Source organism: Anomaloglossus baeobatrachus, chromosome 1, assembly GCF_048569485.1.
Source record: "Anomaloglossus baeobatrachus isolate aAnoBae1 chromosome 1, aAnoBae1.hap1, whole genome shotgun sequence".
Taxonomy (NCBI): Eukaryota; Metazoa; Chordata; class Amphibia; order Anura; family Aromobatidae; genus Anomaloglossus; species Anomaloglossus baeobatrachus.
Window position 1 is genome coordinate 729,990,486 of NC_134353.1, and position 13,106 is coordinate 730,003,591.

General features: G+C 40.4%; 1 protein-coding gene across 2 annotated transcripts in view; it reads right to left on the reverse strand.

Annotated features, from left to right (window-relative positions):
• Positions 1-325: 325 nt before the first annotated feature.
• The window catches only part of GLT1D1 (glycosyltransferase 1 domain containing 1), a 223,612-nt gene continuing 210,831 nt past the window's right edge, over positions 326-13,106 (reverse strand). Inside the window, exon 12 of one of the 2 annotated variants that reach the window (XM_075322373.1) lies at positions 326-5,415. In XM_075322373.1, coding sequence (XP_075178488.1) covers positions 5,254-5,415 — 162 coding nt within the window. In that variant the 3' untranslated portion in view covers positions 326-5,253. The remainder of the gene's footprint in view (positions 5,416-13,106) is intronic. The other variant, XM_075322381.1, reaches the window with a different exon arrangement.

Consider the following 13,106-nt stretch of genomic DNA (forward strand, 5'->3'; position numbering starts at 1 on the left):
TTCCAAAGGAGGGGAGGGTGAGGACTGGCAGTTGTGATCATGTGCCAATATCTCGTGAGCCCTTGGAGAGACAGTGCCGACACTGCTGGAATGGTGCTAATACCGGTATCAAGTATAGGTGTTATTATTTTACTTGGGGAAACACTGACTGAGAAGGGGTAGTCTGAGTAGTGGAATATTGTTTTTGGCTTATAAACTCGAAAATAAACGCATGATACCTAAAACATTGATTGTAGCAATTTTTCCAGTCAAAAGGAAATATGCAGTCAAAATATATAGTTTACATCAATAAAAACTGTTCTACTTAATACTATATACACACAAGTGTTATAGTTACATTTATTAGCATCCATCTTTAAAAGAATTATAGACACAAAAATATGGAATATGAAAGTAAATATGAAACCTACCATTGTTTAGAAGAGTGCCACATTCAACAAAAGGCATATACCATATAGAAAAATATGGTGCACACTTTACTACATAGACAGGCACCCCACTGTTTTCAGTGAATGTTCCCTATTGTATTAAAATGTTCCATAAATATGAGACAATTATTACCCCAATGTATACAAGTCCCAAAGTATAAAATACTGTACCAGACAGATATCAAACATGATGTTTATACAGATAGGTCTACAATCGTAATAACATAAAACATACTTCACATGGACAGACTTTTTCCACTTCCAGGAAAGTGAACCCCAATACTCTCTAAAATACATAAAAACAAATAAACAGCAGATGCTCCCCTCCTGGGTTCATTACCGGCATCCAGGCACTGTGCAGATCCCGATATTTAGCTTCAAAGGAGTAATGACGTCAACAGTGAGCACCACTGCCGTAACCAATCACAGAGCTCAGCGACTCATGAGATCTACCCTGGCACTGCTACTGAGTTCAGTTATTGGCTACAATGGAGATTCACATGGTCAATGTGCAGTCTAAACACTCAGACCAGTACAGCAGTGTGGAGCCTGCACTGGACCCTGTAAGGATGAGTATCTGTTTCGTTTGTTATATTAAGTATTGGAGAGTGTTTGGGTTCCACTTTCCAAAAAGTAGACGACTCCTTTAAACTAGGTTTTCCCATCTTAGATATTTGTAGTATATCCACAAAATACTCCATAAATATCTGTAGGGGAAAAGGGTGTCTTCTGATTACCAGAGTACAAGCCAAGGTAGCAGCTACATTCAGGGAAAACTTCAGTGGAGTCTATGGGAGGTAGAGGCAATCTGTTACCAGGTTTTGCTACCCCATCTAAAACCAGCATGCTGTATCGGCAAAGATAATGATTCCAGGGAGCTATCACTTGCTTTACTGCTTACTGCAGTAAAATAGTTTTTCTGCTGCAGATCTACCAGTACTCTGAATGCTGAGCTCTGTATAACACCATCCACTCAACCGATTGGCAGCTTTCGGTGTACACTGTACATAAGCAGAGAGCTGCCAATCAGTGGTTGGGGTGTGGTTGGACTACCCGCCAGCATGTTTACTAATCTTCTATTGATAACCTGATGTTGATAAAACAATTATAAGAACTGCACCAAGCTGACCAGTAAGTTACACATTGCTGAAATCAGTGTTTTTGTCTCTACATCATACTGCTCTCAGATTAGATGGCAAAAACCTGATGGCAGATTCCCTCTAAGGAAAGACTTGAACAAGCTGGAGAAATCATGGTTGTGAAGAAGTGCATTGAGATTCAAACTTTAAATAAATAAAGCTGGTAAACTGTGAAGGACAGAGTCGTAGTGAATAGCGTTTGGCTCTGAAAATTAGGAAAAGAGGACCTTTTATTTTTGCGGCTTCCTTGGGTTTGTATGATTATTTGGGGTGCATTTTTAGTCTCATTTGGATTATTACTCTACAAGCCATGCTCCCTTAGAAAAACCATAAAAATGTAATATAAAGCCCCATATCTCTGGAACTGTGTGGCAGATTTAAAAATAACAAAGAAAATGGCTAAGGGGGGAAATGGGATCAAAATAGGAGACAAACTGACCACATTTAACCTGATGACAGGTCCTCTGAAGCTATTGACAACTTCCATTCCTTAGATTCTTGTGAGCTTAATCTAATGGGAGTTAAAGTTTTGAGGTAAAAAACATTCAGCAAATAGAATTCAACATTTATTGCCGACTGTAGACCCTGTATCACTTCTCATTAACACAACTTATTAATATTTGCTAGATACAATCATTCAACACTGAAAAGAATGAATCAACTTCCATTTTTTGGACCATAGGATACATTTCATCATAAGATGCATCCCAGATTTAGACCGCAGAAAAAATGAAAAACATATTTCCTACTAATTACATTTTTCTCTGGCAGTATAAAGAAATGAAGGGGTTAATATCACCAATTTTAATGCACCAGTGTAGAATGGGGAGGTAACGGATCTGCATCATGTGCATTATACACACATAGCTTCATGGCATGGCTATTTTGCCCACTCTGCAGCGCACACAAACACTGCTGCATGTACTGTAAATGACAGCTCTGCTACATGTTTACACAAACAGCTCTACTACATGCGCATGCCCACACAAACACAACTCTACTACATGCACACATAAACAGCTCTGCTACATGCGCACACAAACACAGCTCTACTACATGCACACACAAACAGATCTGTTACATACGCATGCACACACAAACACAGTTCTACTACATGCACACACAGTTCTGCTACATGCGCATGTACACACAAACAGCTCTGAAACATGCGCATGCACACACAAACACAGCTCTGCTACATGTACATGTACACATACACAAACACAGCTGGTACATGCGCATGTACAAACAGAAACACAGCTCTTCTGCGCATGTACAAATAAACACAGCTCTGCTACATGGTTAGGTACACACAAACACAGTTCTGCTACATGATCATGCACACACAAACACAGCTCTACTACATGCACACACAAACAGCTCTGTTACATACGCATGCACACACAAACACAGTTCTACTACATGCACACACAGTTCTGCTACATGCGCATGTACACACAAACAGCTCTGAAACATGCGCATGCACACACAAACACAGCTCTGCTACATGCACATGTACACATACACAAACACAGCTGGTACATGCGCATGTACAAACAGAAACACAGCTCTTCTGCGCATGTACAAATAAACACAGCTCTGCTACATGGTTAGGTACATACAAACACAGCTCTGCTACATGCACATGTACACACACAAACACAGCTGTTACATGCGCATGTACAAACAGAAACACAGCTCTTCTGCGCATGTACAAACAAACACAGCTCTGCTACATGGTTAGGTACACACAAACACAGTTCTGCTACATGATCATGCACACACAAAAACAGCAGCTACAGATTTCTGTCAGTGATCGGGAAGGACGCTGGCTTTGCATTCTCCTTGATTATAACTGCCTCTAGACTATAAGATGCACATACATTTTTCTGTCAAAAAAAACCCCACTAAAAAGTATCTTATAGACCAAAAAAATACAGTGCTATGATCTGATACAGAGAATAACAATTTGTTTCGCTACACACCAATAAGAGTACTGTAGGTAATTAATGTCAAAATTCATGGCTTAAAAGATGCCAAGTGTACTTTCACCGATGCAATAAAAAAGCTTGACTGAAACAAGGCAACCAAGAATAGTGTAATATGTTAGGTCTACAATAAATATAGTTATACATTTCTTTACACAATATACACAGACATTTGAGGGAAGGTTATTATTTTGCACTTTTTATGAAGATTCTACTTAAAGGAAGTCTGTTAGCAGGTTTTTCCTATGTAATCTGATGACAGCATAAGGTAGGGGTTGACACAAATTTCAGCCATCTATTACTTACTAGACTGCGTGCTGTTTCAATACAATGAGTGTTTTATCAGCAGAACATTATCACCGCCGGACTAAGTGTCTATCTGAATCTTGGTCCAACCACGCCTCATTATCTCATAAGCAGCTGAATTTCTATATACATTGTACACATAAAGCTGTGGTGTGAGCGGGGTTAGCTCTCTGAGCTCTGCTCTGTGTCACAACTGCGGCACTCAGTAAACAAAGTGATACATTGTTGGAATCAGGGTATCCATCTCTACATTATGCTGCTCTCAGATAAGGTAGCCAAAACCTGGTGACAGATTCCCTTAAATATTTATGGTTTGTTCATATTTTCCTAATTAAACCCTAAGGACATCAAGAAGTTATACGCTAGGGCTACATGGTGACTTTGGCTATGTACTATTGCTACAATGCAGGGTAATGGAGATGTAACCTGAAAGTCAGATTTTTTGAGACTTGCTTGTCCCAGTTCCCTAGAGGTTGCAACGCCAACCATTATATTTGCATTATACTGCAATACAGCAAAAAATCTTTGAACAAGTCGCCATGTAACCCTAGCCTCAATAGTACAATACATAGACCTCCAATTGATTGGTTTCAATATTTTTTTCAGGAATGAATCACTCTAGAAAAATAATTGAACACTTTCCCTTCCACTATCAGTCATTATCATGTCATTAACATCCAAATAAACCAAAACTTACATTAGTATCTCCCTCCTAGACTAGGGCTGCATAGAAACTGTTGGTCACCTGAGATCCATTGTTTACAAACAGCATTACTGCAAAGTGATGTCAGATTTTCGTTATAGGAAACAAGGTGCCAACACCATTACATTAGTCAAAAAAAATCTACTGCTCCAGATTTTGCTTTGATGAGCTAAATATTTGCCACCACCTTATTTTTTCACAGCTATTTCTGCTCTTCCTGGGAAGCAGACAGTTGCAGCATGGCTTCCGTAGCCTAATGATCCTGTGAATACTGAATTTCTAAGATAAAAAAACAGATCTGCCGTTACTGTGACGAATCATCCCTGAAAATCCATCGTCATGCCGGATGCAAAAACAAAATCTGTAGTTAACAATATTCTGCATACAAAAAATAAATTTCCCTTTACTGAATGATAGCATAATTTTACATAAGAATCCAAAAATTACAATTTAAGTGTAGATACAGAAACAAATATCAAATTCCATTTTTACCCAGAACAAGGACAGAGATCAATTTTACAAATAAAAACCCGCCCAAACAACCATAATTTATATTTTTAAAACCGTTTACATAAATTTCATAAAAACATCCCTTATCTTGAAGCTAGAAAAAGTAAATTCACAATATGAAAAGTATTTAGTCAATCATAAGCATCTGAAAAACATATATCCATGGGGTTCGTTTCACTTCAAAGTTCTTCTTCCGTCAGGTAGCTTTGAACAAGATTTTGATAGGTTTCCCTTTCAAGCGCCCAAGAATGGTGAGTACAAATATAGTTCTTCGCATTATTAGTAATTTTCCTTTTCAGGTCTGGTTCACTCATCAGTCTCTTTGCCAGTTTGACAAATTCCTAAAAGTTAACACAGAAGATCAATAAAAGTATCATAATCATTCAAGGAGGTGTCACATGATGTACAGAGAGAAGATACAAAAAAATGATAGAGTCCCCTACACGGCATCATGCATCAGTGGTTCTAGGCACTCGGGGAACTATAGATTTTACCGTCATCCACTGGTTCAACCAACACAATTTATAGGTAGTGACTTTAAAGTGAGTCTCTCTAAAACCCAAAAAGAAAAAGATCGATAATTCGACAGTTGGCTTTCCATTCTAGTCCCAGACAGTCTCTTAGACAGCTTTCCTAGAGGCCTAAATGACAAAGCTACCTGTTTATGACACCCCCACACATCTTCAAGGGATTTTAATATCTCATACACGTGGCTGTATTATCTTTTATGTATAATTATTATTTTTTTCTTTTCTATGATCATGCACACCCAGCTTCTGAGGCGCACTGACACTGCCGAAATGAGCCGATGATTTCCAGGAGTCGCGGTGACGCCCTTAGGGGCATGATAATATGAAAGGGGACCGACTAGTCTGGGGAAACCATGCCTCTTCGACTAGTCAAGGCATTAATTAGCATAGGAACGGCGCACTTTATAATTGCTTTTTTGAAATGTTAGTTTTAGTAAATAGCAATAGTCAGGGCTGGTTAAGGAGAGGATTCTGGCATACACATGACTGCTGCATAAAGGACCTGACAGGTTCCCTTTAACTCATACCTTTTGACATGTAACCAAGACTTTTGTCAGGCATTCACATCACTGCCATTTGGTGACCACACTTTTGACTTTGACTTACAAAATTAAATGTGAGAGGAAAAAATACATTTAGACAAAGCTGATCGACCCTGCCGGTGGAAATGGCATGGTATCTTATGTGGTCATGAGCCTACTGACTCTACTATGACAGATTATGTTGGGGGAAAAAAAAGATTAGCCATGAAATATTTCTCCATGTGAACTTTGTTTTTAGAGGAAATAAGCTACTACTAGAGGTGTCACATTTACATGTCATTTTATTATGTATGATACTATATACACTTTCAAATTGTCTCTCCAGGACTGGAGACAAACTGTAGCGCAGCGCCACCTATTGGATGTAGCGATCCTAAAAGTTAAATGTGGATTTTTAACAATCCTTTACATATAACTTGGGATATATATGCCAGATCAGAATCCCAATTTGCAGACACGGTGTTTCGGGGTGCTTGCCCCTCGTCAGTGCAAAGTATGGGGTGTCTGATCTGGCTCATGAGGAAGCTATGTGGGGATCACGGGGAACACTATTCTCCTTATGGAGACTCTGCAAGCCAGTCTGGCTGCCAGTAAGGGGACTTATAGCTGCCATGCACCTCATTTTAGAACTCATATTTGGTGTGATACCTTTTGACTTATGCCCTTTAAAGGTTGCATGCTTTTGCAGTTTACAAATTATTGTAAGATATTGGTTGCTTTCTACCATAAGAGGTCTCCATAGTTTGTTATGGCATGGTGGGACTACATGGATTGAGTTGTAGGTATATGGCGCATAGAACCTAATGTTATTTTAGGGTGGTGCTGGCCTATTTTGTTTCCTTTTCCATGTTTTTAAATTAGATTTTTTTAAATGTATTTGATTTTGGGTTGCTTCTAATAAAGTACACATTGTACGTGACCATTTTAAATGTGCGAATAAACCTCTAAAGCATAGCCATGTCTTTCTTACCCTCCTGGGGCCCTCCTATTTTGATCAATGTTTGAGCGGTGTCCACTAATTTTTGGCTAGTATTGTCATAAAGTCATAGCCTTATTTCTGTAACAGGAGGGAAAGAAAGACGTCTACTCTTGTTTTCTCATGGACACTGGTAGAGTACCATTTCTTCATATTTTCATATTAATGACTTGAGAGAACTGGACATTTTTATTGGACCTTATTGCTGCACCTGGTGGTTACTTAAGGTTATTGTAACTGGATTTTTTAGGGGTTTTTTTGCACAAGATGAGGGAGTTGAAGCGACTTTTTTTTTTTTTTAGAATTATTCTGAAAGTTTTCTGCCTGAAAGCCCTTTGACAATTTTAAAGAGTAGATAAACTTTTCATGTCTTAATTACAAGCATATCGGTGGAGTCCAGGTGTTGAGATCACCACTGATCTGCTTGCAATGAAAAGGGCACCAAGTACGAAAAATATTATCACAGTTTTACTTTACTCTTTAACAAATGAGAATAAGAAGTTGCAAATCTTGAAAAGCTGTTTTTTAATAATGCATAAATCAATGTAATGTAGGTGTGATCTCTTCTGGGAGGAATTTATGATATTTGTGTGATCTCTTTGCACATTACTTGTAACATTTATGGCAAATCGCCATGTCCTGTACCTCCGTGAATGACGGACCAGTTGTAGAAATTCTAGTATGTGGGTAAAAATATGGAGGACCAATTATAACATCTGCAATATTAGACACTTACACATTACAAATCTGTCCCATAAACTTTAATAAGCACGCTCACAAAGGAAAAAAGTCTGCTCAGAAATGTTACAACTGGGCAACAAGTACAAAACGTGAAGGGTACAGAAATAAATCACATTTTATTTATTAAACAGAGGAAGCTTTCTTCTTGTTATATGCAATAATCAGCACTTTTTAAGGACACTGTATCTCACTGTCACACGTTCCATAAACTTGCAAATTCAGGTAATAGAAGAAATAAAACAATGATTGAAAAAGAGAATTCAGCTGATCACCTGTCAAGGGTGTTTCATTTTTTCTTTCACTGATGTATGCTGAGCTAAGCTATTTATACGAGTGTATCTGTAGGTATATTAGTTTCCAACTACAAAAAGTGGTAACTGCAACATTACTGGGACAATATTGTACGCAGGCTCTTGTCAGCGTAACTATAAAAGGGATACTATAAAGAGCATATAGGTGTCATATAGAAGGGTAACCTGAACGATACCCCCTTCTGTGTACTACAGCGGTAAGCCGTGGATAATGTGGGGTGCCATTCAACATAAAACTGAAGAATACACTTCCTCTAGTAAACCCATTGTTTGCTAGACTTGTGAGGAGCCAGCCTGGCTGTGACCAGCTGATTTCTGTAGCGGCTCCCATTATAAATAGGGTTATTTTTGTGTGTCAACCACTCTTATGTCATATGGGTTTTACCCATCTATTGGGTGTATATTATAGTCTACCTTAGAGTACTTAGGTACAGTTTACATACTTTGGTGATGTGTTTCCACTGCAGAATTGCATCAAAAAAGCATGTAATCCGCACCTGTGTGTTTTTTACTTACGGATTTTCAGTAGCTAATGGAAGTCTATGGGGAAAATTTGCACAGGAATCTCAGCGTACCCACAAGAGAAATGAACACACTGAATTTGAAACACGCACCGCAGGCCAGATTACGAGGAGTGAAGAAAATGGAAGACCCTGCATTGTTGATGTAGAGAAAATACGCAGCATCAAAATCTCATCGATGGATTACAACATTAAGGATATCATAAATTAGTGACCACGGACAAGTGTATTATGGCATTCCATCAGTTGCGTAGCACCAAGCTTTGTTACAAGGAGAATATAAGCAGTACTGATGTGCGAACTCGAACTGTCACTGAGTTCACTCGGGGTCACAGCTGGAGGTTCCCACAATACCCCAGCTGTGACCATAGGGGAACTGACCTGAGGTGAACTCATAGACTTCACCTGACGTGAAGTCATTGAACTCAATGCCGGCTTACCAGATTAGGCAATATATCCACATTGAGAATTTGGTTGCAGACATTTCTGCACCAAATCTGCATCTCCTGGTAAAAAACGCACTGAAACTGCACGTGGTTTTGGTGAGTTTATTTGCAAGGTGATGCAGATTTGGTGCAAAAATGTCTGCAACCAAATACTCAATGTGCACACATTACCTAATTTGGTAATATGGCACTGAGTTCAATGACTTCACCTGAGTTGAGGTTACTGAGTTGAAGAAGTTCGCGTCAGTCAAGTTGACCTGAGGTCACTGCTGGAGTACCGTGGGAACAGTTGCGGCTCAGTGTGTCTCGGAGGCAATCACGTTTTATACTGTGACTGTAGGATAGGGACAAGGTTGGCACGTTATTATAGGATGGGCACATTACTATAGAATGGGGACATTACTATAGGATGGAACAGTACTATAGGATGGGGACAGTACTATAGGATAGGGACATTGCTACAAGGATGGGGAACATTACTATAAGATGGGGACAAGGATGGACACATTACTACAGGATGGGCACATTACTATGGGTTGGGGACATTACTATAGGATGGGGACAAAGATGAACACATTACTACAGGATGGGCACATTACTACCAGATGGGGACAAGGCTGGGGACATTACTACCAGATAGGGACAAGGATGGGCACACTACTATAGGATGGGGACAAGGAGGGCACATTACTATAGGATGGGGACAAGGATGAGCACATTACTGTAGGATGGGGACTAAGGGATGGGGCACAATACTACAAGGGGACAAGGATGGGCACATTACAACAAGATGGGGAACATTACTAAAAAATGTTGGTCAAAATTTCTATATAGTGCTAATTGTAAGACTTAGTTACAAGAAAGGAATAAAATGTAAAAAAAACCTCAAAATAAGGCATGACATTTTCTTTTTACCATCAATTTTTTATAATATATATATATATATATATATATATATATATATATATATATATATATATTTAAACAAAGAATGTGCACATTTGCTATAATAAACAAGTGAAAAAATGTTCAAAATCAGTGATCCAAAGGTGTGTAAAAAATATATATCCATATTATATATACACACACACACAGTATATATATATATATTATATATACATACATATATTTCTGATGTTACTGTCATTAGGCACTGCCACATGCTAACAGTGATTCCAGTGGTAATAGGAGCACTTGGAGCAGTGACCCCTATGTTGGAAAAATGGCTGCAACAGATTCCAGGAGCAACATCTGAGCTCTCTGTCCAGAAAAGCGCAGTGCTGGGAACAACTAAGATCCAGCACAGAACCCTCAAACTCCCAGGCCTCTGGTAGAGGACCCGAGAATGAGGAAGGACAAATAACCACCCACAGGGGGTGAGAAGGTAATTATATATATATATATATATATATATATATATATATATATATATATACACAGTGCCTACAAGTAGTATTCAACCCCCTGCAGATTTAGCAGGTTTACACATTCGGAATTAACTTGGCATTGTGACATTTGGACTGTAGATCAGCCTGGCAGTGTGAAATGCACTGCAGCAAAAAAGAATGTTATTTCTTGTTTTATTTTTTTTTTTTTTTAAATTGTGAAAAGTTTATTCAGAGGGTCACTTATTATTCAACCCCTCAAACCACCAAAATTCTGTTTGGTTCCCCTAAAGTATTAAGAAGTATTTCAGGCACAAAGAACAATGAGCTTCACATGTTTGGATTAATTATCTCTTTTTCCAGCCTTTTCTGACTAATTAAGACCCTCCCCAAACTTGTGAACAGCACTCATACTTGGTCAACATGGGAAAGACAAAGGAGCATTCCAAGGCCATCAGAGACAAGATCGTGGAGGGTCACAAGGCTGGCAAGGGGTACAAAACCCTTTCCAAGGATTTGGGCCTACCTGTCTCCACTGTTGGGAGCATCATCCGGAAGCGGAAGGCTTATGGAACTACTGTTAGCCTTCCACGGCCTGGACAGCCTTTGAAAGTTTCCACCCGTGCCGAGGCCAGGCTTGTCCGAAGAGTCAAGGCTAACCCAAGGACAACAAGGAAGGAGCTCCGGGAAGATCTCATGGCAGTGGGGACATTGGTTTCAGTCAATACCATAAGTAACGTACTCCACCGCAATAGTCTCCGTTCCAGACGAGCCCGTAAGGTACCTTTACTTTCAAAGAGTCATGTCAAGGCTCGTCTACAGTTTGCTCATGATCACTTGGAGGACTCAGACAGACTGGTTCAAGGTTCTCTGGTCTGATGAGACCAAGATCGAGATCTTTGGTGCCAACCACACACGTGACGTTTGGAGACTGGATGGCACTGCATACGACCCCAAGAATACCATCCCTACAGTCAAGCATGGTGGTGGCAGCATCATGCTGTGGGGCTGTTTTTCAGCCAAGGGGCCTGGCCATCTGGTCCGCATCCATGGGAAGATGGATAGCACGGCCTACCTGGAGATTTTGGCCAAGAACCTCCGCTCCTCCATCAAGGATCTTAAGATGGGTCATCATTTCATCTTCCAACAAGACAACGACCCAAAGCACACAGCCAAGAAAACCAAGGCCTGGTTCAAGAGGGAAAAAAATTAAGGTGTTGCAGTGGCCTAGTCAGTCTCCTGACCTTAACCCAATTGAAAACTTGTGGAAGGAGCTTAAGATTAAAGTCCACATGAGACACCCAAAGAACCTAGATAACTTGGAGAAGATCTGCATGGAGCAGTGGGCCAAGATAACTCCAGAGACCTGTGCCGGCCTGATCAGGTCTTATAAAAGACGATTATTAGCTGTAATTGCAAACAAGGGTTATTCCACAAAATATTAAATCTAGGGGTTGAATAATAATTGACCCACACTTTTATGTTGAAAATGTATTAAAATTTAACTGAGCAACATAACTTGTTGGTTTGTAAGATTTATGCATCTGTTAATAAATCCTGCTCTTGTTTGAAGTTTGCAGGCTCTAACTTATTTGCATCTTATCAAACCTGCTAAATCTGCAGGGGGTTGAATACTACTTGTAGGCACTGTATATATATATATATATGTATATATATATATATATATATATATATATATATATATATATGTATATATACACATACCGTATTTTTCGCTTTATAAGACACACCCCCAAATTTGGTGAAGGAATAGAGAATTTTTTTTTTAATAAATAGGGTCCGTCTTATAATGCCAGTGTCCGTCTAACAAATCATATAGGGTATATGTCCCTCATAGCCCTCCATCCTAAAATTAGCCCCCTTAATCTGGATATGGCCACCTTATATTGAATATAGCCCCCTTGTGCTGGCACACATCCCCCAGTGATGCCACATGTCCCCTATGGCTGGCACACGTCCTCTATGGCTGGCACACGGCCCCTGTGGCTGGCACACGGCTCCCAGTGATGCCACATGTCCCCTATGGCTGGCACACATCCCCTATGGCTGGCACACGGCCCCTATGGCTGGCACACGGCCCCCAGTGATGCCACATGTCCCCTATGGCTGGCACACGGCCCCTATGGCTGGCACACATCCCCTATGGCTGGCACACGGCCCCCAGTGATGCCACACGTCCCCTATGGCTAACACACGTCCTCTATGGCTGGCACACGTCTTCTATGGCTGGCACACGGCCCCTATTGCTGTCCATGGCCTCCTGTGGCTGGCACACAGCCCCTATGGCTGGCACACTGCCCCCTGTGGCTGGCACACGGCCCCTATTGCTGTACTTGTCCTCTGGTGGCTGGCACACGGCCCCCTGTGGCTGGCACACGGCCCCCTGTGTTAGATATCGCCCCATGCTGCTGCTTATAGTAAAATAAACTCTTTCCTTACCTTCTCCAGCACTGTCCTCCCTCGTGTCTCCCTCCGTGCGGTTGAGCTCCGGCCTCCTGCACTTCCTGGTTCTCGGTGCCGGTCATGTGATCGGCACAGCAGAGTGACATCTCTGCGTGC